At 42.9% G+C, this 25,500-nt stretch overlaps 1 protein-coding gene across 1 annotated transcript in view; it reads right to left on the bottom strand.

The window, feature by feature from the left end:
- Positions 1–1,016: 1,016 nt before the first annotated feature.
- mtmr4 (myotubularin related protein 4) overlaps positions 1,017–25,500 on the bottom strand; it is a 134,769-nt gene continuing 110,285 nt past the window's right edge. Inside the window, exons 12-21 of the mRNA XM_084320340.1 lie at positions 24,271–24,382; positions 22,052–22,247; positions 20,256–20,441; positions 17,126–17,296; positions 15,835–15,989; positions 11,551–12,254; positions 10,505–11,427; positions 6,707–6,817; positions 4,591–4,679; positions 1,017–2,583 (exon numbers count right to left, since the gene is read on the bottom strand). Coding sequence (XP_084176466.1) covers positions 2,406–2,583; positions 4,591–4,679; positions 6,707–6,817; positions 10,505–11,427; positions 11,551–12,254; positions 15,835–15,989; positions 17,126–17,296; positions 20,256–20,441; positions 22,052–22,247; positions 24,271–24,382 — 2,825 coding nt within the window. The 3' untranslated portion in view covers positions 1,017–2,405. The remainder of the gene's footprint in view (positions 2,584–4,590; positions 4,680–6,706; positions 6,818–10,504; positions 11,428–11,550; positions 12,255–15,834; positions 15,990–17,125; positions 17,297–20,255; positions 20,442–22,051; positions 22,248–24,270; positions 24,383–25,500) is intronic.

Genomic DNA, 25,500 nt, shown 5'->3' with positions numbered 1-25,500 from the left:
GCGTCCAGGGATTCATTACATCATATCCTGGGTGTTGGTCGGTGCAGCTCAAGAGCACAGGTGCAGGTGTGACAGGCAGAAAACACACCTGTACATCTCAACACGTTAGGCTGATGATGCTGCAAACAAAATGCTGCATCCGAACGGTGTGTATATATAGAGAACCAAGCAAGACAGGATGGAATGAACCAATAAGGACGGGAGGGCAAACTCATGATATAATCTTTATTTCAACCCATGGGATTTAAAACTTTACAGTGCATTTCTTTAAAACAAGTATTTGTTACTGTAAGTGACAAGTTTTTTTTCTGTATTTTCTTTTTTTGCCACTAGTACATCAGATCAGATCAGATAACTATGTATGTTACATTTCTGGATTCCTTTTTCAAAAGATTCTTGACTTCACCGTGTGCGTGTGTGTGTGTGCGTGTGTGTGTGTGTGTGAAAAGACCCCAGCGTGTTAGGCCATGGATTAACATTGGATAACCATACAGGTTAACTAATTCACTTGACTTATCCGGCCATCCGTTGAACACACCTGGTTATCAAACCCTCTTCTGTTGGCTGCCCTTGTGTCGTGTGAAGCAGCAAGTTACCTGTACCGTTAAAACACACCAAGTCAATGATAGAAACCTGCCGTCATCCATACCAAAACAATACAAAGCTTTAGAAAAACTAAAACAAAAGAAAAAAAATAAAAACAACAAAATATGGCACTATTGTCTCAAGGAACAATTATTTTAGACACAAACAATAGAAGAATTTCACAATAGAACAATGCGTGGGGAAACCACAGCCAAACTCCTCCTTCCCAACAGGAAAAGAAAGAAATTTCCGAGCACTTTTGTTTTTAAAGTCCTTTTTCTCAGTAGCAGATACGGCCAGGTGAGCTTCCGCGGAGGAGCCTTCAGTACATCCAGATTGTAGAAGGACGTGAAGCCATTAACTTGCAAGCAGTTTTCGCAGAAATACCGCAGTAACCCCCCCCCCCCCCGCCTCCCGGTAGGACCCTTGTAGTTCAAGTGACCTCGCTTTCAAGTCTGAAGACGGCCGTTGTGCCGACTCCTGGCGAGAACATGCCTCGTTCCAACACCTACCTGTGATTTTCAATGAGTCTTCTCATGCTCTTAACGCATCAGGTGCACATTGCACAAACAATAAATCAACTTTAAGCCAGACTGTCCATTGGTTGAAATAAAAACAAAATTATATATATATATATCTTGAATGGAACTACTACCTTTCTGTCCATACGGACTTCTCCAAAACTGCGACATGATGTTGCGACAATTGCTTGAACAAAGCGTTGATAAAAGACAGAACCACGTCAACTGTGCAGATACGTCATTTTTAAAACACAACTGCCAGGAATGAACAAGTACACAACTCACCGAAATGCACATGAACAGAACAAAACAACGACGTCAGTCTTCCAGTTGCCCATCACATGTTACATTCAAGCTAAAAAAAAAAAAAAAAAACGATGCAATGGCAAAGTAAACAGCAGATTTCTCCCTTTTTGCTCAAGTTTGGTCTTTAAAATGTCCCTCAAATACACAATAGCTTGTAGTGCACAAAATAAAGAATACAAAATTAGACTTTTAAATACTGTAGCAGCATTTTCTTCTTCGTTTTTTCTTTTTAAGTTGAGAGCCCCCGGTACAACAACAGGTGAAGGCTTTAGGAGTCCCAGACACATGAGAGGGGGAGAGATTGTCCTCGGAGGTGCTTGAGTGAGTGTGTATGGGGACATGGTGGTGGGGGGGGGTGAAGCCTATACCCGGGGTTGGTGGGTCAGGGGGGGGGGGTTGTTGGGACAGGGCACCACTAGTGGACTACAGGGGGTACAGCAGGACGCTGCAGCACGCTGAAAATTTTCTGGACCAACAACAACAAGAGGAGCACCTGCACCATCTGCTCCCTCCATCTCAGTCTCTCTCACGGGTCGCCAGCCTTTCCTCTTCCTCTGTCAGTCAGTCAGTCTCTCTCGCGGGTCGCCAGGCTTTCCTCTTCCTCCATCTCTGTCTCCGTCTCTCTCCGTCTCTCTCCGTCTCTCGCGGGTCGCCTAGCCTTTCCATTTCCTCCGTCTCAGTCTCAGTCTCTCTCGCTGGGTCGCCACCCTTTCCTCTTCCTCTGTCTCTCTCAAAAACGCATTTCCATTCCCCCAAAACGACCAGCTTCCCAAAAGGGCGGCTCGCCCGCCCTCCTCCGTCTCTCTTCCACCCACACAGCCGAGACCGCGACAGGTCGTCTCCGCTCCGCTCTCCACGGAGCATCAGGGGTGGGGCGGGGGGGGCAAGGGGGAGGGGGACATGTGGCCGTTCCAAAAAAAACACGGGTCCCGTGCTGAAGACACACAACGGGCCCGGACGGTTGGACATGTTCTCTCTCGCTCTCTCTCTCTCTCAGCTGGAGGCGGCGGCGATGGCCTTCTTGAGCTGCTGGCTGCGGATCTCGCGGGCGCGGCACTCCAGCAGCTGGTCGTGGCAGGTGTTGCACACCAGCACCGGGTCGTACAGCTGCTGGTCGGGGATGGGCAGCCGCAGGTGGCAGCAGTCTTTACAGAACACGTTGCCGCAGTTCCTGAGGAGGAGGAGAGCGACGCAGAGGGTTAAAGGGGGCGGGGACTGAGCCATCTCAAACACGCCCTCTTTTCTTCTTTTCAAAAGATGCGATTGTTGCACAGTACAGTTAGAAACAGCGAGTATAGCATAGAGGAAAAACTGCACATTGTATAGGAGTGTACATAGGATCCAGTGCCTTTAAGTGATTTATTAACATGTCTATTTACCATGTCTATTCTAGTCATCTTATTATTCAAGTTTCAAGTTTCTTTAATATTTGTCATACAGAAGTACAGAATACTTTTATACAAAATGCTTCTTACTGTTACGCTCCAGAGACTGTGCAAGACAAGATAAGTATGAAATAAAATAACATAGTAAAATTAGAAGTAAAAAAATTAGGTCACAGTGTTCAGTTTAGACATATGTACAATGTTCGATGCAGAATAGACGTAGTTACCATACAATATACAATACTATATAGTGCAAGGCAGAAATGGGACGAGGTGCAATTTAGGTACAATTCACAGTAGGTGTACGAGTTGTAGTGCAAATCCTTTATCAATAAATATAAAGTGTAAAGTGTGTTTGTGTGATCTAAAGTGTGGAGAGTGGGTGCTGCAGTGTGTTGTTTGTTTGAGTGAGTGTGTGCGTGTGGGTGTGTGTGTTGTGTGCATTTGATGGTTGTTGCATAGTGTTTATTGTTCGTTTAGCAGCCTGATGGCCTGGGGATAGAAGCTTCTTCTGAGTCTTTCTGTGCTCGCCTTAAGACTCCGGTATCGCTTGCCTGACCGCAGCAGTTCAAAGAGGCAGTTGTTCGGGTGGCTCGAGTCCTTAATAATTCTCTTAGCCTTCCCCTTGCACCGCTTGTTGTAAATGTTCTGGAGGGTGGGAAGCCCCCCTCCAATTGTGCGTTCGGCTGAACGTGTCACTCTTTGTAGTCTGCTACGGTCTTGTGCAGTGCTATTCCCAAACCAGGAGGTGATGTTGCCGGTCAGGATGCTCTCTATTGTACATGAGTAGAAGTTCCTAAGGATCTTCTGACTAACTTGGAACTTCCTTAGGCGCCTGAGGAAGTAGAGGCGTTGTCGTGCCTTCTTCACAACACTGTCAATGTGTGTGGTCCATGTCAAGTCCTCGGATATGTGGGCTCAGAGGTACTTGAAACTTATTATTACTACTATTACTATTGTTTTATTGCACAATCGTAGCGGGCATGGCCAACCGCATTTCACTGTATGCCCTGGTATGTATGTGATGAATAAACTCTTGAATCTTTTCTTGATCCTTATTTATATTTTTAAATGTATATTATAATATATATTATTATAATTAGATGCATATTTTTTAAATCGATGAAAATGCAATCCTATTATGTCACTGATTTTACGTCAAATTCCTGCCACATACAGTACATTGGGCATCTAGAATTATGAAAAAGTTAAGATTTATATACGTCATGTAATATACATGTAGAAAATACGTCATGACCGTCCGGATTTAGACCATTTACCTTCATCTTTAGAGCTTGTGCTTAATTATTTCACTACCAAATGGTTAAGCCTTTCACTGCGACAATACAGAAGGTTATCCCTTTCCCTGCCACCGACAAACGGGTTAACCCTTTCACTACCACACTACAGATGGTTAACCCTTTCACTACCACACTACAGAAGGTTAACCCTTTCACTACCACACTACAGAAGGTTAACCCTTTCACTACCACACCACAGACGGTTAACACAACAGTTTTACAAACAATTCCAGGAAAATCTCTCCACTAAAGGATTGGACACCGCCTTTGCGTGCAGAATTAACACACAGAGTCCTTGTTATCCCAAAACCACTGGTAGGTGTGGCATAAAACACAACATCACATGAACACACACAACAGTATTTATTATTTTATCAAATATTCTATATTATTATCCTGCACCTTTTTCCACGTACATGCTTTTTTAGTTTCCTATCTGATGTTTACATTAGCGATCAAGAGATCTGAGTGCAGGCAGCTTCTGGGCCCAACCTGCAATGGTGACGTCTCTTCGCCATCCAGAACTCACTGTCGCAGTTGAAACAATGGGAGGCCATGTGGTCCGGCACCCACCTTGTGACCTGCGCACGCACACACACACACACACACCACACACACACGCGCACACACGCCCAGACATTTACATTAGAACAACGTGTGATGTTTATACAGTAGGCATGTTTAAAAATGTACGTTGCACGTCATGATTACAAGTAATACAGTACAAGTCATGTAAATGTTATTGATTGGATTACTCCCAACAGACCAACATAACTGGATTACATTTGATTACTTTAGGGGTGGTAAAACAGATAAATGATTCCTATTTTGTCATTTGAAGTATTAGTATCATCATCGACATCCTCTAACATTATTTAAAGTAGTGTATAATGTTTGTGTCCTAAATCTCACCAACATACTCCCCTTTCAAACATACTTCTGAGTAACCAAACAAGTCAACACTTGAAGTGCCGTTTCTGTACTCCGAGTATTACTTTTCTAAGTAACTGTAACAGAATGTGAAACTGTAATCCGTTAAGCACCAAACCCTGACGGTAAGAGAGACAGTGTGCAGCAGAGAGAGAGAGGCTAGGAAGTAGGGCTGTACTGAATGTCATTTTTTAACATTCGAAGCTTCTATTGAAGTATTCGAATGAAGCTTTGAATGTCTGTCGTCATATTTTATGACTTAATAAAAAAAAATATATATATATATATATAAAAATGTATCCTCAAACTAAATCCTCAATTTGAATAAAGTGATTAATCTGATTGAATTACTTTTTTTTTTTAAATCAACTTTATAATATAGTATAAGTATAGTATAATATATAGCTCATCAGTTTTGTCAACATAAATAATCCAATAAGTAATTATCCAATAAGTTGGTACGAAAGTGATGGTGACATCTTATAGTATACTATTAGTGTGTAGCCTAATCTTTATCTGCAACTGTGAAGAAAACCCCCATTGGTTTAAACAGAATGAATAGACATAATCTTTTTTTTTATTAAAAAAAAAATAAAATAAAAAAAATTCCTTTTTTATTATTAACACTTTCAGTGCCTTTGATTAACATTGATTTACCCCGTTGAATGCCACCATCCACTTCAATGTTAGCGTTAAAAACGCCTAATCTATGTTTTAAATTATGGCTATGTGTCTAATCTGCCCGTCGCTTATCAATAACTAGTTTTCCATTCAACATTGTCGAAACGGATTGTTTTTTTATCGGTTCATTTTCGTTTTATAGCATTTTGAAAAGCCCTCGTTTTCAAGGAAAATATAAAGATTCCATGATAAGACATTTACTGGAATATTCTAGAATACACAAAAACTTTGCCATTTTTTTGCCTATTTATGAATCGTTTTCAAATAAACACTAGATTATCGATAGTATATGTGTACGTATGCACGCTATAGACGCGAGCTGAAAAATCGATTCTCTTATTTCCTCATCAGCGATCACAGCCAAACAGCCACATCACACATAGGGCAAAAGCTTATATCTCCGTGAAAACAGGTCTGATTATCCTAAGACTGGTAAAATAGATTCCTTACCTGAGATCAGATGTTATCCAAAAAGATTATTCCAATTCCTGATCGCCATTCCAAATATCGATCACGCTTATTGATTACAGTGTTTATTCCTGTAAATACATAATCCAGGCTGATTTCCGTCCCGCGAGCAGATCGCTCTTGAGCAGACTGCTCGCCAGCACAAGGAGTGAGTTGGCTCCCCCCCAGAGATCTACAGATCCCAGGTCAGTCGCTTAGACAGCAGTTACACAGGGATAGACGATAGGGGTCGCTTTTTCCCAATCTGAGCTCCTGTAGGGGCTGGTGTACCAACGGGAGACTCGGTTGATGAAATATGAAATATGATTTTTTATGAAATATAAAAAAATTAAACGATATTTGTCGTCGTGGGCACTCAATGGGGGGGGCTAATAAAACGAGATATGTCGTCCGTGGCACTGAAAGGGTTAAAAATAAAAAATTCTAATGTTGATTTAGAATTCGAATGTCAACATTATGATCGAAGCTTCGAAGCATTCGGTAGAGCCCTACTAGGAAGTCTTGAAAACAAAAAGGGACAGACGCTGACCTCGGTGTCCCTGCACTCCACCCGGTCCCAGCTCCCCTCGGAGAAGCGGTCCTCGCTGTGGTTGGACAGCGAGTCTTCCTCGTTGCTGGTGTCCGACTCGCGGAGACACGTCTGGGGGAGACAAGAGTACAGAAGATCAGTACAAAGACGAGGAAACAAGGAGAGAGAACAAGGTGTATTCTAAACAGGGTTCCCACAGACATTGCAAAATGAAATTCAAGGTCTTTTAAGTACTTTTCCAAGCACAATTTCTCATTTTCAAGGATGTCACTCGAAGGATACAATTGAATTCACTTTTAAATGCTGTTTTTTTTAAGCATCTTCTTGGCCTGCTTGCCAGCTAGAGCATCACACATGAAGAAATGAGGAAAAGCAGTTGGAGTGCACGAGACAGCGACTCGTCAGATTTTATTAAAAAAAAAAAAAAAAAAAAAAAATTATGATTCTTGATTCAGAACAATTTGATCATGGATGAACAAAACATTCAATGCGAATGGTTGATTTGAATTTCAAGGACTTTTTAAGCATTTTGTTAAAAAAAATTAAGGAATTCCAGACCTTGACTTTTTTTTTTAATCAATCACTTTTAAGCACTTCAAGGACCTTCTGCGAACCCTGTCTAAAGGCCCATGGGGGGGATTAAACGCTGTGGTGACTGATTCTACAACTGAATGAGGCAAGTGCGGGCAAGACCCCCCGCATTTCACTGTATACTTGTATGCCGTGACAAATAAAACTCTTGACTTGACTTGAAGTGATTTAAAAATCAGGGATTTCTTTTGCCTGAAGATGTTTGTTTACATACTTTTGACTTTCTATTTTATACTTTTTTATCTATTTTTATCTAGCTCATACAGAAAAAATAATTTCATGGAAAAGTATTCTGTATTTTTTACTATGACAACTAATAAAGAAACTTGAAAGAAACTTGAAGACGGCTGGGGAAAGGCCAGCAGCGGTCGCTTTCAAGGCTTTTCATGCTGCGATTGTGTACAGAGTAAGAAGTCAAGTTGATGGCCGGATATTAATAAACATTACGCACACTAGAGGGCAGTGTTGTAGCCGAGTCACTAAATCTCGAGTCGAGTTTCCAGTCACCCAGTGTTCGAGTCCAAGTCTGAGTCACCAAAGAAGAGCCAGAGTTGAGTCCCCATTACCCTAGTCCAGTGGTCGGCAACCTGCGGCCTCGAGGCCGCATGCGGCTCTTTAGCCAATCATCTGCGGCTCCCTGCCTCCAAAAAAAAAATATATATATAAAATAATAATTTTTTTTTTTTTTTTATATATCGATGTCATACTGTGACACTGAGATGAAAAAATATTTCATCAACTAAGATATTTAGTCAACAAAAGGCTTACCTGTATGCCTGATATGTGGTGCGAAATTTGCGAACAACGAAAAATTTACTTTTTATTTTATAGATTTTCCACAAATAAGGGAAGGACTCTAATAGAGCTGCATAGTTCACGGTTTTATTTCAAAGTAGGTTTACAGATGCAAGTGTTTTTTCTAGGGATGCTCGATATTGGCTTTTTTACCGATACCGATATTCCGATATTGTCCAACTCTTAATTTCCGATACCGATATCAACCGATACCGATATATGCAGGGTTTCCCCGTCCAAAAAAACTGAATAATTTCAGGTAACTAATCATTTCACTGGATATATATATAACAAATATTGTTATTGTTTTTTAAACCGATACCGATATTTTCCGATATCACATTTTACTGCCGATATCGGCCGATAATATCGGACATCCCTAGTTTTTTCTCCTTTTCGGTGTTTTATTTCAAAGTAGGTCTACACGTGGTAGTCTTTTTTCAAAGTGGACTACTTTTATTTTATAAATGTTCCACAAATAAGGGAAGGACTCAAATATACCTGAATAGTTCAGGGTTTTATTTCAAAGTCGGTCTACAGACACCAGTGTTTTGTCTCCTCTTCTGTTTTTTATTAAAAAATAGGTCTACACAGCCAGTATTTTTTCTCCACTTCATAAGAGTTTGAGGTTTTCCTTTGTGATAACAGGTAAAAACAGCAATTAAAAAGTAAAACATTTTTCTTTTTGTTGCTTTATAATCCCATTAATGCAACAAACTGTGTGCTATAAGTATAAAGTATAATAAATCGCAAATTACTTTGGGTATGCAATTGTCAGGCGTTTTATGCTAAATGTGGGGTATGCTTGGGGATATATAAAATGTTATACACTGTGTTATCTTCATTTTAAGGGTAAATAGGTTGTGCGGCTCCCTGAGCATTTTATTTTGTGGGACGGGGGAAAAGTGGCTCTTTTGATAGTAAAGGTTGCTGACCCCTGCCCTAGTCCGAGTCCAAGTCATCAAGGTTGAGTCCACTCCACTCTGGCAGTCAAAGAGCTGACATACAAATAAAAAAAAGGTCTACATTAACCACTTAAGTGGTGCCCAGAAAAGTGGCAATTTCTTAACTTGAACTTGAGGACTGCATACTTTTCTTGAAAAGCGTATCTTAGTTTATACTTTATACTTATAGCACATGCATATAAGCCTGGTCTCTTTTGAAAGATAACACAAATTCTTACACAATAAAGAAAAATCACTTTTAGTGCTAATGAAGTCTGAACTTGAGTTGTAGAAAAACATGTTACTCACGTTTTTCTGTAGTAGTTTTGTTGCAATATCCAGAAATAGTATATCCAAAATCAATTGGTATAAGCTGGAAAACACCCTGAAGTCTTATGTAGTACATGTCCACATTTCATAAAAATCCGTTGAGAAATGGAGTGATTAGGAGCCATTTTGGTAAACTACCGGTATGTACAAAAAAAAGCTCTCCAGGAGGGTTTTTTTCTCTTCCGGCTTTCGCTCGTGACTTTTCACCTAGATCCCTGATTCGCACATCCGCACGTGGGATATCATTGGAAAAGCCACTCATTGGCTACAACCCTGTCCAATAATTTTTGAGATCGCCAAATGATCCGACTCTGCCGTGTACAATGGAGCACGCCTCACATAGGTGGCAATCGACAGGCAACAAATAGACCCGAGTTGCTAGGGGCCGCCAAAGTGCCATGTCGCGCCGGTGGGCAAATGGTCCTAAAGAGGGGGCCGGGGGCCGGGCCGTTACATAAATGACACAGCGGTCGCCATTTCAAAGGTAGTTTATTCTACTTTGTGACACAATAGCCAAACAAAATGTGCTAGCCATCAATATCTTATGCCAAATGATTATGGCATCTGCCGCGGATATAAGAAAGAGGTCTAGCTGAGTCAATGTTGATGATTTTGTTGAACATTTGTATTTCACAGGAGAAACTATTCAAAGAAAGCTATTAAAATAGTCTTGAATCTAAATATACTTTCTTTGTGTTGATTTTACATTAATTCCATGATTTTACTCAAGTAAATATCTGTTACAAGCTTCGGTCTTAAGTAGAAAAATGCTATTTTTAATCTAGATTAATCTAGATAAATTACAGAAAATGTTGAGATTAATTAGTGAATTTTTTTTATCTATTGACAGCACTAATAATAAATGTATAATATATATATATTTCTTTTGTGTTCTGGCAAGATATTTTGGCTAAATATGCCTCGTTTTATAAATGTGTATTGATAAACATAGTGCTGTAATAAAATCTTCTAATAAATATACACGATCAAGTTCAACAACGTGTGCTTTTATTTTGATAATTCCTTAATTCCACGTTGAAATGACGCGACACATAAAGTGTGGGGTGGCCAGAAAGGAATCCTAAATAAAACGGGGTGGTGGTATAAAGAAGCCCCCCTGCTCCAGAGGGATACTCACGATGTCGTCCTCGTAGTCCACGTCGGGCTCGGAGGGCGGCGAGCCCATCTTGCTCTTCTTCTCCAGCCTCATCTGCAGCGTGCGCACCTGCTGCCGCAGCACCTGCACCTCCTGCTTGTAGCCCGCCTCGATCTGCCGCAGCCGCTGCTGCACCGCGTCCAGAGGCACCGGCAGCCCGTCGTCGTCCAGGTACGCCTGGGACTGGGGGGGCGGCGGAGGGGGAGGAGGAGGAGGAGGAGGGGGGGAGGCGGAGGGAGGAGGGGGCGAGGCGGCCGGCAGGAGCTGATGATGATGTCCCGACGGCGGGGGGTAGTGGCCGTTGGCGGGGGGGGGCCCGAAGAGGGCGACGTCGCCCGCGCTCCTGACGGCCGCCAGCCAGCCGGACTGCTGCACGGGGGGGCTGCCGCCGGCGCCACCACGCGCCCCGCCCCACTCTCTGCGGCAGCACTGGGCCCCCACGTTGGCGGTGGTCAGACCCTGGGCGCGGAGCAGCTTGCTGGCCAGCCGGCGGCTCTGGGTGGCCACGGTGGGCTGCAGGGCGCGGCAGAGGGTGGTGGCCGAGGGGCCCGACTGCACCAGGCCCTGGACGCTCTCCCAGCGGCAGCCGAGCAGGGACAGGTCAGGGAGCTGGGCGTAGTCCACGGGAGGGGTGGTCACGGTCAACACACGCTCTCTGACCCCCAGCTGGGCGTAGTCCACGGGAGGCGTGGTCACGGTTAACACACGCTCTCTGACCCCCAGCTGGGCGTAGTCCACGGGAGGCGTGGTCACGGTTAACACACGCTCTCTGACCCCCAGCTGGGCGTAGTCCACGGGAGGCGTGGTCACGGTTAACACACGCTCTCTGACCCCCGCCACCAGCTCTCTGACCGCCACCACCTCTTTCTCAGGCTCTCGCTGCTCCTCCTCGTCCTCCTCGTCCTCCTCCTCCTCCTCCTCCTCCTCCTGCTCCTCCTCCTCCTCCTGCTCCTCCTCATCCTCGTCCTCCTCGTCCTCCTCGTCCTCCTCCTCCTCCTCCTCCTCCTCAGACTCCCCCAGGCTGTTACTCCTGCTGGGAGGCAGCGCTGGAGGGAACTCGCCCTCATCCGTCAGCGTCTCTGTGGAGTCCTCCATCGCGGGGAGCGTGGAGAGTTGGCTCCGAGGAGCCGGGAGGAGAGCGCTCACTTGGTCGTCGTCGACGTGGCCGTTAAGGAAGCCATTGTGACTGGCCGCGGGGACAACGCCGTTGCTCATGGGACTAGACAAACGTGCGTCTGACGTACGAGCGGGCGTGGCCTCCACAGTCCTAGAGGGGCTCTTGGCCTTCCGGGGTGGGGGCAGGGGCGGGGGCGGGGGCGGGGGCGGGGGCGGAGGGTTGGTGACGTGAGGTGTAGCTCGGTGGATGACAGACGTGGGGGCGGAGAGGGGGGCGGGGGGGACGGGAGGGAGGGGCGGGTAGGGCAGGGGCTGCCTGGTGAGACACGTGTCCTCCTCTCTCGTCCGCTCGTCGCAGCTCTCCGCGCTCGGACCCGCCTCCGGAGTTTGGATGACGGGCGTCACTTTAGACGACTCACCTCCGTCCAATCCAGTGTTGTTGTTGTTGGGGGCGAGGTCTGCGGACGTTCCTCCCATGGCGGCCATGGGCTCCAGGGCAGTGGGGCGACCCTCCTGGCAGTGCTTGTTGAGGTTGGGGTCACTGGATGTACGCGTGAGGGGCACCCCGTTCTCACAAGCAGACAGCAGGTTATCCATGGAGCGGGTCTTAGGAAGCCTGGAAGTAATAAATACAAAAGAGAGAACATTCTTTCAGCTACAATGATGGCAATGATGCAGTTCTTCACTTATGGCACTAGAGGGCAGTATGGGTCTTAATATCAAGTGCTGGTAGAGAAAGGTCTGGAAGGAATAGAGGGGGGGAAAAACATTTTGGGTGAATTCCTTCAACCAATCACAGTCATGAAGGGGTGGGAGACCGTTCCCATGGCAACTAGTGAGATAGGGGAGGAGACTCCAGCCAATAGGAGAGTCATACACCTACTTGCGATATCCTGTGTAGGTCATAATGATGTTGGATAAATGAAAATGTACCGTAGACAGTTCTTACCCAACACCATACAGTCAACAAAGCAAGTTCCAAATGTTTTACCCCTACTTCCTACTTCCCAACAAGTCTCACCACCATCCACGCTGTTCTAAGTCCAAGCCTATTACATCCTTGTTTATTTACTGGTGCTTATTATTATTTTTTTTATTATTTCCAAATGGTATTGTTTATTAGGTGAGATACCTTAACACTTTGAATGCCCATAACGAGAATTCTCGTTTGATTTTTTTTATTAGCGATCTGAATTCATATTTCATCAACCGAGTCTACCGTTGGTAAGCCTGCCCCACCAGGCGCTCAGATGTGAAAAAAGCGCCCCCTATCGTCTCCCAGATAGCAACGCACCCTTTTGGATTGGACTCAATGAAAAAACGATCCGGAATCCACATTTTACCTCTCATGCATGCAACCGGAGCCGATCAGACCCATCCTGGACCCTCAGCACAGCGTGTAATATGTGTTTTAGAGTATACACGTGGGATCAATAAAAGGATCGATTTTTGGAATGGCGATCAAGAATTGGAATAATCCATTTGGATACCATCTGATCTCAGGTAAGGAATCTATTTTACCAGTCTTAGGATAATCAGACCCGTTTTCACAGAGATATAAGCTTTTCCCCTATAATGTGATATGGCTGTTTGACTGTAAGAGTAGGGATGGTTCCTAATTGGCCAATGCCTGGAACCGTGTGGCTCCCGTGACTTTCGATTCCCTTATCGCTGCCAGGTTTTTCCTACAGTTGCGCAATAAAGTTAGCGTTAGCATGTAGCCATGGCAGACTCTATTTGATTCCTTAAGGGCTCGAAATTGCCTGGGTTTTGGTAATATGCTCCCGAAATGCTCCCGCTGTTTGGCTACTTCTATGTGCAGTGAAAACTACTTGAATGCTTTAGAACCTAGTCATTGATTTAGTTCAGGATGAGCTAAAATTAGCCGCGGAGCTAACGCTAGCTAACGTGAGCTAACGCTATTTAATCAAGCTCACAAAGAGAGATAAACAGCTGACAGCGGATAGTACAGGTACAAATACAATAAAACAGCAGGTGGGGGCTGTTGTGTAAACCTTGTACTCTTTAGTTCACATATAATAAGAGACGGAGTGTTTGTTTACTAGTCTCTGTAAGCCAGGAAGTACCATGGTGCAACATACAAATGTGTCCGTGTAGCAACACAAGCCAATACCTTATAGGACAGGGGCCCGGGGAGGGAGCTCTGTGTGTGTGTGTGTGTGTGTGTGTGTGTGTGTGTGTGTGTGTGTGAGTGAGAGAGACAGAAGTCAGAGGAATAACGACCTGTTATTCAATAGATTAAATTAGTTTAAGAATAAAAAAATAAATACATTTTAAGAGAATCTCAAATACATTATTTTATTTAAGTGTAGGCTATAGTTAATGTTTTATTTTTTACAGTTTTTGTATTTTTCTGACATGGGGGCTCAACAATAAATGACAATCAGAAATGTCAAGTTGCATGTTGTTATTCTAACCAGCTTAGACCCCTACGCTCTGCATCTTCTGGCCGCCTCAGACCTACTCCTATCCAAGCTCCGGGAGGGTCATCAAAGAGAAGTCGCCTATTCTCAGTCCTTGCCCCACAATGGTGGAATGAACTACCCACCCCAGTTAGGACAGCCGAATCACGTCCAATCTTTCGCCGTCGACTAAAGACGCACTTCAACCATTATATGAATAAAAAAAAAAATCTAACCCTAACTAACCGTACTGTCATACACTTGTCCTAATAAACTAACCTACACTGTAGCACTCAACACTTTGATGAACATTGTTACTCAGCTGATAGAGTTGTGCCCTTCCTGATGGCTTGTCGTACAGAACTTGTAAGTCGCTTTGGATAAAAGCGTCAGCTAAATGACTAAATGTAAATGTAAATGTAGTTCTGTTGCATTTCCAATTTATTTATTTAAATCATAAATTGATCAGGTATCGATAAGGGAATCGATAAAGAATCGAATCGATAAGCAGAATCGATAATGGAATCGTATCGATAAAATCCTATCAATTCCCATCCCTATGTAAGAGTGATCAGGAACTGAGAGAATCGATTTTACTCAATATACTATCGATAATCTAGCGTTTATTTGAAAACGATTCATAAATAGGCCGAAAAATGACAACGTTCTAGAATATTACAGTACATCAGCGTTTATCAGGGATTTTTGAATTTTCTTTTTGAAAACGAGGGCTTTTCAAAATGCTATAAAACGGAAATGAACCGATAAAAAAACAATCCGCTTCGACAATGTTGACTGGAAAACGAGTCATTGATAAGCGACGGGCAAATTAGACACATAGCCATAATTTAAAACATAGATTAGGCAATATTAACGTTAACATTGCAGTGGATGGTGGGTATTCAAGCACTAAATGTGCGCCCCCTGCTGGGCACTGAAAGTGTTAATAAACATATATGTTTAAAAAGAAAATGATCTCACCTGCACATTTGCGTTTCTGTTTTGATATTTTTCTTTTGTTTCATCTCTTTCATATTTTCTAACATAAGTTTTGTAGCAGAAAACGCGTGCGCGCTGGGGCCGCACCACGTCAGGACGCATGCTGTGTAATCACAACGTCCTGGGTTCGAATCCGGCCCAGGACATGTGTTGCATGTCCTCCCCCATCTCTTATTTTCTTTTATCCACTTTTTCTCCTTATTTTTCTATTTTTCTCCCATCCCAATTTCGCCTCGCCAATTCTCCCTTCAATTCTCCCCTCCCCTGTCTCGAACGTTGCTAGACCATGCCTCCCACTGGTCGGCTGCAATGTGGACCAAGCCTTGCATCACGTGTCCCCTCCGGTACACGAGGAGGCAGCCGTCACATCTTTTCACCTGCACAGCGCAATCTCTCAGTGGCGAGGAGTAACGCGTGGGAGGCTCACGCTGCCCCCGATACTTCGTGTTTCTGCTGTACAGGCGCACCAACCGACCTGTAGGAGTCGCTGTCCACAGCGTCCGATCCCCACCCACCGGCTTTCCCACCCTCTACCACTGCCAATTGTGTTAGTATGAACGACCAGCCAAGCCGGTACTAGCAACGCAGAGAGCTGGGCTCGAACCCAGCATCTACTGCGTTAGTGGCGAGCGTCTTGCCCACTGCGCCACTCGGCCGCCCGTCCTCCCCCATCTCTTCACTCCATGTCTCTCTCTGGACTGTCCTATCCACAATAAAGCACAAAATGCCATACAAAATTAATAAAAATAAATAAATAAACAAACAAACACGCACCTGTCCAGGGAGCGGCCCATGAGCTCGTCCCCGGTGCCGCTGGGGGAGAGATAGAGCTCCATGGCCTCCTCCACGGCCGCGCAGGGGGAGGTGGTGGGCAGGTACACAGCCGTCCACAGCAGCAGGGCCCGCGTGTGGCACACTGGCTGCAGCACCTGGCACCAACACACAACACACTCGGCTCATTATGTCACTGTGAGCTGTATAATAATAATAATAATAATAATAATAATAATAATAATAATAATAATAATAATAATAATAATAATAATAAAACTTTATTTGTATAGCACCTTTCATACAGAAACTGCAGCTCAAAGTGCTTCACAACAGAAAAAGACGGGCATAAAATGAGCACATAAAGTGCAGACATATAACATCCCAACAGGCCACCTTGTTTATGGTTTGATTCAGTTTAAAAAATAGACAATAATAAAGAGAGCAAGATAGAATAGAGAGAGTAAGATGTGCAATAGTGCAATGCAATAAGTAGTAGAATAGAATAGACATGAAATGAGCACATAAAGTGCAGACATATCAAATCTTTTTTCTTTTACAGTGCAAAATAGTTCTGGATTACTGTTCAACAGTTTAAAGTCGTCTTTACCTTCTCTGTTTGGACAGTCTTCCCTCCTGTATGGGAACTGACCGTGAAAACCTTTTGATAATGAACAGTGCTTCTACACGGCAGACCAGCAGAATTCCTTCTACAAGTATATACTATCCTATGCTCTCAAAAAGAGGCGTGGCGATCACAAATTGTGACACCGGTCTGATGTATATGCTTGAGAATGGAGTCAAAATGAAAAACTAGAACATTTGCTAATCCAGACCGCCAGTCGTAGTAAGACGAGGGCAGAGTATTGAAAATCAGCAGCATCAAGGTATCAATTGAATCAAGTCAATATTACCTGCTAATGAAAATATGTTTTTTCAGCCAATCACAACTAGTGTTATTGTATTCACCATGACTTCATTGACAAATTAACACAAATATCAGTATCCGAGCGTATAATACGGATCTTTAGGAGTCCAAGTATCATAGGAGCTTGTATGGAACTAAAAACGTTCCATTTCTTCCTTTCAAAGAGTCTTAAATGTGGCACGTTTACTTCAATTAGAAACTAATTGGAACTGAACTGAAAACCATTGTGTGTTAAAAAAAAAATACAGTAAGGTATTTATACCTGGGTTGTTGAACGTACGGTATTGGTATTGAACTACTTACAAACAATAAGTAAGGCCAGTCAATTCACCTAGACTGGGGTACATTAAAAAGTGTTGTAGGTACCATGTCGTGACTCGGTATGTAGAGAAAGTTCTGGAAGTTCTTGTTGCCCGTGCGCAGCAGGGACCAGACGGAGCAGGTGCGCTTGAAGATGTTCCGCGCCTCCCTCTCCCGGGCATTGTTGCACAGGAAGGTGCCGTAAAGACAGGAATACGTGTGCTGCACCAGCTTGACCTGCACCACACAGGAACACAATAACACCTTTTACAATGACACTCTATTACGTTCCTTATGGTATATTAACAGCACGCTGGATGCAACAGATTAATCGACAGTGGACGCATCGAATGCCTCGTCTCCACGAGCCAGGATTTAGCCGTGCGGTGGCCTGCCTGGCACACCCAGTGAAGCGTCTCCGTTGAACTTTAGAACCCGATAGAACCTGGCTGGACCCCGGCTGGACCCCGGCTGAGACAGACACCTTTCACAACCTGACCAAAGCGGTTGGTTGTGTATTTTAAAAGGTTGCCTAGCAACCAGAGAGGACCATGGCTAGCCCCAGCCAGACTGAACATAGCTAATGGGAGACAAGGCGAGTGATTTAGCACTTTGATATAAAACTCAAACAGCATCTAACAGACAAACAAATAACAAATAAATGTTGACACACTTATGTAATGTTGAATCATATCTGCCACTAATGGACTGTTATGCATTTTTTCTTTAACCTCTTAAGCCCGAGCCATATTTTCAGAAAATGTGCCTAAAAGTACATACCGTAATTCCTCTAATAGTAACCCCGGCTTGTATTTGTTTCAACTGTAGCGGGTACCAGGCTTGTATTAGGAGGAGGCCTGTATAAGAGGGAGGCCTCATTTATTGAAACCAAGTACTGTATGAAATAGTAAACAGTGCAATTACAGGTGGTCACTGGTCATTTCAACGTTTTCAAAGTGAAATCAAGTAACTAGCTCAGTATGCAGCTCAGTATATTAGTAACCCGGCTTGTATTAGGAGGCCGGCTTATAATTGCTTAGCTCAAGAGCGCACCCGGCCATTAATAGAGACCCGGCTTGTATTTGAGACCCGGTTACTATTAGAGGAATTACGGTACCTAAGTAAATGGAACATTGCTCCACTTCTACAAGGTCAATTTGCATGTGCTTGGTATCTAGGGACATCTATGGAACTCAGGGAATGTATTGTCAGTGTCAGAAATATTGTGTCTGTTACTAGGCTTGAGTATATTGTAATGAACCAAAGGAGAAATTGCCACGGAGCACACTCAAGTGTACAAGAAATCTAATGATGATTTACAGGAGTCTTTGTAGATACAGTACTGAATTTTGCCATCTGGACACATGCTATTTGAAATATGAATATAGAATATAGAATATCACGACTATAAATTACCTTATTACGGCCAAGTCATACATCTATGGATCGGGGCCAAATCTCCTCTTTGCAAATGCATTGGAATAGCAATTGGATTTAGTACCACCAGGCGCCCGTTTCAGGGCAGCAAAGACCGCGAATTAAATCTACTGTAAGTACAGTTACTTTTTTATAATGTCCATTGCTTCGCCATTTTTCATCAGATTGAGACACGTTTTCTTTCCTAGACATTCACAGAAAGGTTATCATTGGTAAACAAACGTAGTGCTGAAAATATAAACTTTGACTGCTGTTTTGATAGGGTTAGGGTCTACATTTGAAAAAAAAACGCAACATTAATTAATACGGACTGTATTGATGGCGTGATAATACGTAATTTCGTACCGGTACTGGACCGCTCGAGCTCAAGGTGTTAAGATGCCATTTTGACCCATTTTCAATTATGAAAAAAAGTGGAGGATAAATAGCCGGAAAGCTAATTTTGAACATTTAATGTTGGAGGTCAACGCTGCTCCCCAATACGTCATACTGTACCAAAGTATAAAATATTCATTATACAGAAGAATCATTGGGACATTGACACACTAAACCTCTGCAAGAGTTCCAGATAGAGTTCTACAGAGAGTATACGGTATAGGGATGTGCATGACTGACCAAATTCATTTTCGAATAGTCTGCTGTTCTTAAGACCGAATAAAATAATTATTATTTTTTATTTTGTTTCAGTTTAAATTCAGTTCAAATGTTCAGTTTCAGTTCAATTCAGTTATTCTTTAGAATGGATCAGTAAAATCAAAGGGTATTGCACATAAATAGGCACTTCAGATAATCCTCCAGAACGTTGATCGGCTCAGCTGACCGACAATAAATCAAAATGACACCATTCACCATCGTAGCCTATAATAATAACAGCATTGCATTGGCCCATCAACCGGTTTGAATAAACAAACAGAAACAGTAGCATGTGCATCTTTTAGATATAATATGAAATTATAATAAAAAAATATATATAATAATAAGAAGAAAGAAATTAAAAATTAAAAAATAAACAAAATAATTATATATATATGTGGAGACTGGCACGACTATTGGAAGTCATCCCTAATACGGTATGAGTGAGAGAGAAGTAAATATTATCATTATTATTATTATTAGTTATTATAATTATGGTAATGATTATTATTATTATATGGTATGTAGCTGTAAGGTGCACTTGATCTGACCATTATGTTAAAATAAATATGAAGTTTGGAAGGGAGCATCCTTCATCCTGCTCCTTTTCGGCCATGGGTGTATCATGTAAAAAAAATTATAAAAAAAGATGTTGGTGATATTGTGCAAAGATGAACTGTACCCCCATGTACGAAACAAAATAAAATGAATGAATGAATGAAAAAAAACTTGTGTTACAACTAGGGATGTGCGATATTATCAGCCTACCGATATTATCGGCCGATATTGGCATTAAAATGTAATATCGGAAATTATCGGTTTTCAATTTATTTTTTATATATTTCTTTTAACATTTATATTTACTTTATTTACCCAGGCAAGCAAGTAAGAACAAATTCTTATTTTATTTATTGTGAAAAGTATGCATAATGTTGTGTTAATTCCACGACAAGAGATATGTAATGGTAATTACCTGAAATTATTCCGTTTTGGGGGGGGACCCCGCATATATCGGTATCAGTTGATATCGGTATCGGAAATTAAGAGTTGGACAATATCGGTATATCGGATATTGGTAAAAAAGCCAATATCGAGCATCCGTAGTTACAACCGGCAGACGTCCTACCAGGAAGGCCTCGTTGAACTCGAAGAGGCAGGGGAACTGCTTGAGCAGCTGGTGGACGCAGTCCAGCCACTGCAGGAACACGGGACACTGCTCGCTCACGTCGTCCGCGTTCTCCTGGTGCCCACAGCGGTCCCCGAACTTATGGCCGTAGTCCAGCCACTCCGTCTCCACCAGCACCTGGAAACCCTGTGTGGACGAGACGACGGGACACACAGCCAGAGTCAGAGGCACACGCTTCATTAGAATAAAACAAGTGTGTAACCCAGGGTTCCCACAGACATTGCAAAGTGAAATTCAAGGACTTAGGACTTTTAAGTACTTTTCAATTCATCATGACATTTATGACATACAGATATACAAATATATCATGACATTTATGACACAAATCGATCTCTAAACAATGTTTGTATGTCTCCACAATGGTATGATTCTGGACTGGTAGGTTAAGCCACCGTTCGACGCAGTTTCTATATCTATATCTATATCCACCGTGTCTGTGTAAAATCTTGTACAGGTTCTTTCTGAACGGACGTGAGATGCATATAACATTGTTTAGAAACCTTTTTTGCGAACTTTAGAAGGTGTTTTCTGTCCATTTTCGTCCTGTTCTGATGTAACGTTAGTCTGTGGATTTTGTTGAGAATATGCATTGATCCAAAGTTTCTGAACAAGGCTCCAAAACGTTCGCACTACGTTCGCACTACATCATGCCTACCTTGGAGGACGTCTTGTAAAAACGGACGTCTTGTAAAAACTACATTTTGTTGACACCGGATCGACCTGCTCACACGTCGCACCAATTGCGTCAAATAAAACTCTGCAGTGACCAAATATCCGTTTGCGAGGAAAGATCTAGTCCCGACTTTAAAATTATGATTGCGCAAAATGGGCTATTTTGTCAATGGAGAACTTTTTGTTCTGAAATCTACACCAATATATCTTTCACCCAGAGTGAACATTTTGTAATTCGGGGAGGTAGGAACGAGAATAGTTTTCTAGCCACTTCTCAGCCTTCACCATACGGCCTACACATCCTCCTCACAATAGAACGTGAGTTTTAGAATATAATTCATGTTAAAGTGTAAAAATCTGCAAAATGCAGAGTTGAATTAATTAATGAGTTTATTTATTTCGAACATAAATTAAATAAAAATAAAACAATAAAGCAATAAACTGATTTTTTTTTAACAAGCAAAACAGTAATGTTCGAAAAGGAGTAGGATGAAGTGTAAAGTTGTGTATTCCTACCCCCTTCACACTATTATCTTATGCAACTCATATTAGCTCATTTTCATACAACCCAAATTTCCACACTATGAAAAGAAAATATCAGTAATAATACTAATGATAATTTTTTTTAAACTGCATTATTGTCACTGTTTTTCTTTTTTCCTCTTATTGTTCTCCTCGGATAAAGAGGCCAAATGTTTATGATCTACATGTCCTAATAGACCTGTCTCGAAGGAGGGGGGAGGGAGGGAAAAAATGGGGAAAAAAACTATGTTAATTGAAACTTTTTGTAAAACTAACAAATGCAAATAAAAAAATATTGAAAAAATAATAATAATACTAATGGTAATCCCGCCGAGCACTAGCCCCTGGACAGGGATGCCAGGGCTCAAGCGATCAACACAACGCCTCCTCATCCATATACCGGTACCTCTGAGATATAATCCTTTTATAGGTTTTGTTTTTTTAAGTAATTTATATTTGTGCTTTGTTTTAATTCCACACTCATTATGTTATGTGGGAAGAATTATCATCCCAAAAAAAAAAAACTATAAACGTGTGGTCACCTCTAGCGTCCTGTAGAACGGGTCCAGCAGGATCTTGGCGAGAGCCACGATCTGGGGCGTGCGGTCCCATCCGTCTGAGCAGTGCACCAGGACCGGGCGGCTGTCCCTCTCCACCGCCGAGCACACCAGGGTGGCCGCCTTCAGCATGACGGACAGGTGCTGCAGCCAACGGGTGCTCTCGAGTGCCGAAAGCCAGCTGAACACAACGGAGGGCAACCACTTAGAATAATTGCGGGTCTAGAAAAGAACACAACCCGTTGATGGAATGACCCGAAGCTATACCTGCATACAGCGAGATGGCTCTGACAAAGGTTCCAACACATGTATTACACTCAGGATCACGCCCGTTTATCATGACTATTCCCAGACAGTGTGATTTAGCCGCGTCTATAAATGTACCGTTCTTTTACTGAATAGCCTATTGTATAATGTTAGCACTTGGTATTTATTGTATAATGTTAGCACTTGGTATTTATGTAGGAGTTTTGTTCTTGTGCTTATTAGTCTTTGAAATGTAGCATGATCTAGCAGCTTGCCGAGCTTGATTTTTTAATCACGTGACCAGTTGAAAAAAGCTAAAGAAAATTATAAAAAAAACACATTTCTCAATTACAACATCCTCAAAACAATTATATATTTTCCAATTAAGGGAACCCCGTAGTCCTGTAGACACCACTACAGTAGGCCTGGTTGGTGACTGTGGCCGGGTTGAGTAACCGGGGGAAACACTGAGGCCAGCAGAGGCCCCCTGACCTCCAACTGAGCACCAGGAAGAACGCACCCAGAAGAGCTCGGTGAGATAATGTGTCATGATGTCCACCAGTGGTGTGCACGGATAGGGCCGAAGGAGGGGCTCGAAATTTAATTCAAGGACTTTCAAGTACTTTTCTAAGCAGGGCATTTTAAAAGGATCCAATTCACTTTTAAATGCAGTTTTTTATTGAAGAAAATTGGATCCAATATTTATGGCTTAAAACCAATTTCCAACAATTAGTTACACTTTAGATTAAAAACATTTATTTCTTTATTCAGAACCATTTTATCATTGATTTCAAGGACCTTTTAAGCACCTTGTTTAAGAAATTGGCTCTTTTCAAGGAATTCCAGGCCTCGACTTTTTTTTGGTAAAAAATCAAGCACTTTAAGCACTTCAAGGACCCTGTGTATACTACTATCCACGAAAAATATGAAGACGGAAATGTATACTACTATCCACGAAAAAAAAATAGACTTCATCTATTTTGAAAGTACCTCGCCATGCACCCCCACCCCCACCCTCGAGCCCCTGCCCCCCAAATTGTCTGTGCACGCCCCTGATGATGTCACAGAGGAGGAGGAGGAGTGTCATGTACAATAACACACGGAGGGGAGGCTTGTATGCTTTCTACAACGGAGTTCGGCGATTCATTTCTGGTCATGTGACATGTACGCCCAATCGTGGGACTGCAAGTGTCTACACTGGTTAAGCTTAGACGCTCTTTCGAAGTTGGTTAAGGTTAGAGTTTGTCTTAGAGCATGGCGATAGAACGCCAGGTGCTTTGCAGGCTGTTCGACGTGGAAATGGGCAAGTGGCCAATCAGATTCGCAAATCGCCGAACTCTGTTGTAGAAAGCATGGACGCGGAGGGGAAGCATAGACACAGACAAAAACAAACTGCAGTCAACTGTGACCGAGTAACACTGAAGACACTGGTATCCCATCCCACTGTATTGTTATTGACTTGTATTATAATTATACTTGACCACAGTGTACAGCCCTGGACTATTTTATTATTATTATTTAATTTTTTTTTTTACTTATAATTATACTATATATACAGTAGGCTATATATATATATTTTTTTTTTGTAACCTTTATTTTATCGGGTAATCACTTGAGATCAATGATCTCTTTTTCGAGCAAGACCTGGCCAAAATGGCAGCAAAACAAACATACAAATACACAAAACACAGACCGAGACATAAAAGGCAAAGTGGGGCAAGGGGATGCATTTGAGCTGCAGCAAACAAGATTGAATGGGATTGGGGGAGATTGGAGGGTAGGGTAGAAAGGTAGAAAGAGGAGGGAAGGTGAGGCTTTGCAGGAGGTTGCTGGGGAGAGAAGGTCAAGTTAAAAATATAAAATATAACACCACATTATGCAGTGAAGCATCGACATTCTCCCATCTCATTCTTTAAAATGCCCTTAATTTGAAAGAAAGGTCAAACGCATCAACTTACTTCCCTGGATCGGGGATCTGGCTGCAGACTGTTCTGAGGGCCTGGAAGCTGTTCCTGATGGCGTGGATGTTGGCCATGCCCATGAACATCACCTCACAGTTGGGGTAGTACTCTGCAACACAGACGGGAAACACCAGTCATGGTGGAGAAAGGCAAGGACAAATATAAAAAGTCGATGTATATCTGTTAAAGGGGTAAAACTATGGAATAACGGACGTAAAAATGTGTAGTTCGATACATACATTTAAGAAATTATTCAAATATAAGGTGATACATAAATATAAAACCTTATTATTATCCTAATTATAACATAACTGTATTCAAATCATGCCATCAAATATATATATATATAAAAAACTAATAAATAAATGTGTATACGTTTTGTATATGAAACTTTCGTAACCTTTTGTTTTTGCAAAATGATGTAATGAATTATGTTTTTTTTGTTTGTTTTGTTGTAAATAATGTGTTGTAAAAAGGGTAGGCAATTATAAGCCTCGGCTTCAGCCTACACCTTTTCAATCATTTTCTTTCTTTTATACATTTTCTACTACTGTACATTGCTTTGTAAAAGAAGACCGAAATAAAACCATTCATTCATAAGGTCATGGGGGTCGTGCCATTTGCTTAAGATCTGTATTATTCTCGTTGTGCTCGTTTACGGAACACTCCACCCAAAAGGATAATGTAATAATAATGTAATAATGTAAGAGTCTGAGGTAGGTGTTGACTAGCGGGGCCCCTCACAGCCTCCCCCCTAGCGGGGCCCCGTGGTCCAGACACTGACCCTCACAGCCTCCCCCCTAGCGGGGCCCTGTGGTCCAGACACTGACCCTCACAGCCTCCCCCCTAGCGGGGCCCCGTGGTCCAGACACTGACCCTCACAGCCTCCCCCCTAGCGGGGCCCCGTGGTCCAGACACTGACCCTCACAGCCTCCCCCCTAGCGGGGCCCCGTGGTCCAGACACTGACCCTCACAGCCTCCCCCCTAGCGGGGCCCCGTGGTCCAGACACTGACCCTCACAGCCTCCCCCCTAGCGGGGCCCCGTGGTCCAGACACTGACCCTCACAGCCTCCCCCCTAGCGGGGCCCCGTGGTCCAGACACTGACCCTCACAGCCTCCCCCCTAGCGGGGCCCCGTGGTCCAGACACTGACCCTCACAGCCTCCCCCCTAGCGGGGCCTTGTGGTCCAGACACTGACCCTCACAGCCTCCCCCCTAGCGGGGCCTT

The sequence above is a fragment of the Notolepis coatsorum genome, assembly GCF_963971535.1.
Source record: "Notolepis coatsorum genome assembly, chromosome: 8".
Taxonomy (NCBI): domain Eukaryota; kingdom Metazoa; phylum Chordata; class Actinopteri; order Aulopiformes; family Paralepididae; genus Notolepis; species Notolepis coatsorum.
This window is presented reverse-complemented; position numbering and strand designations above follow the sequence as displayed.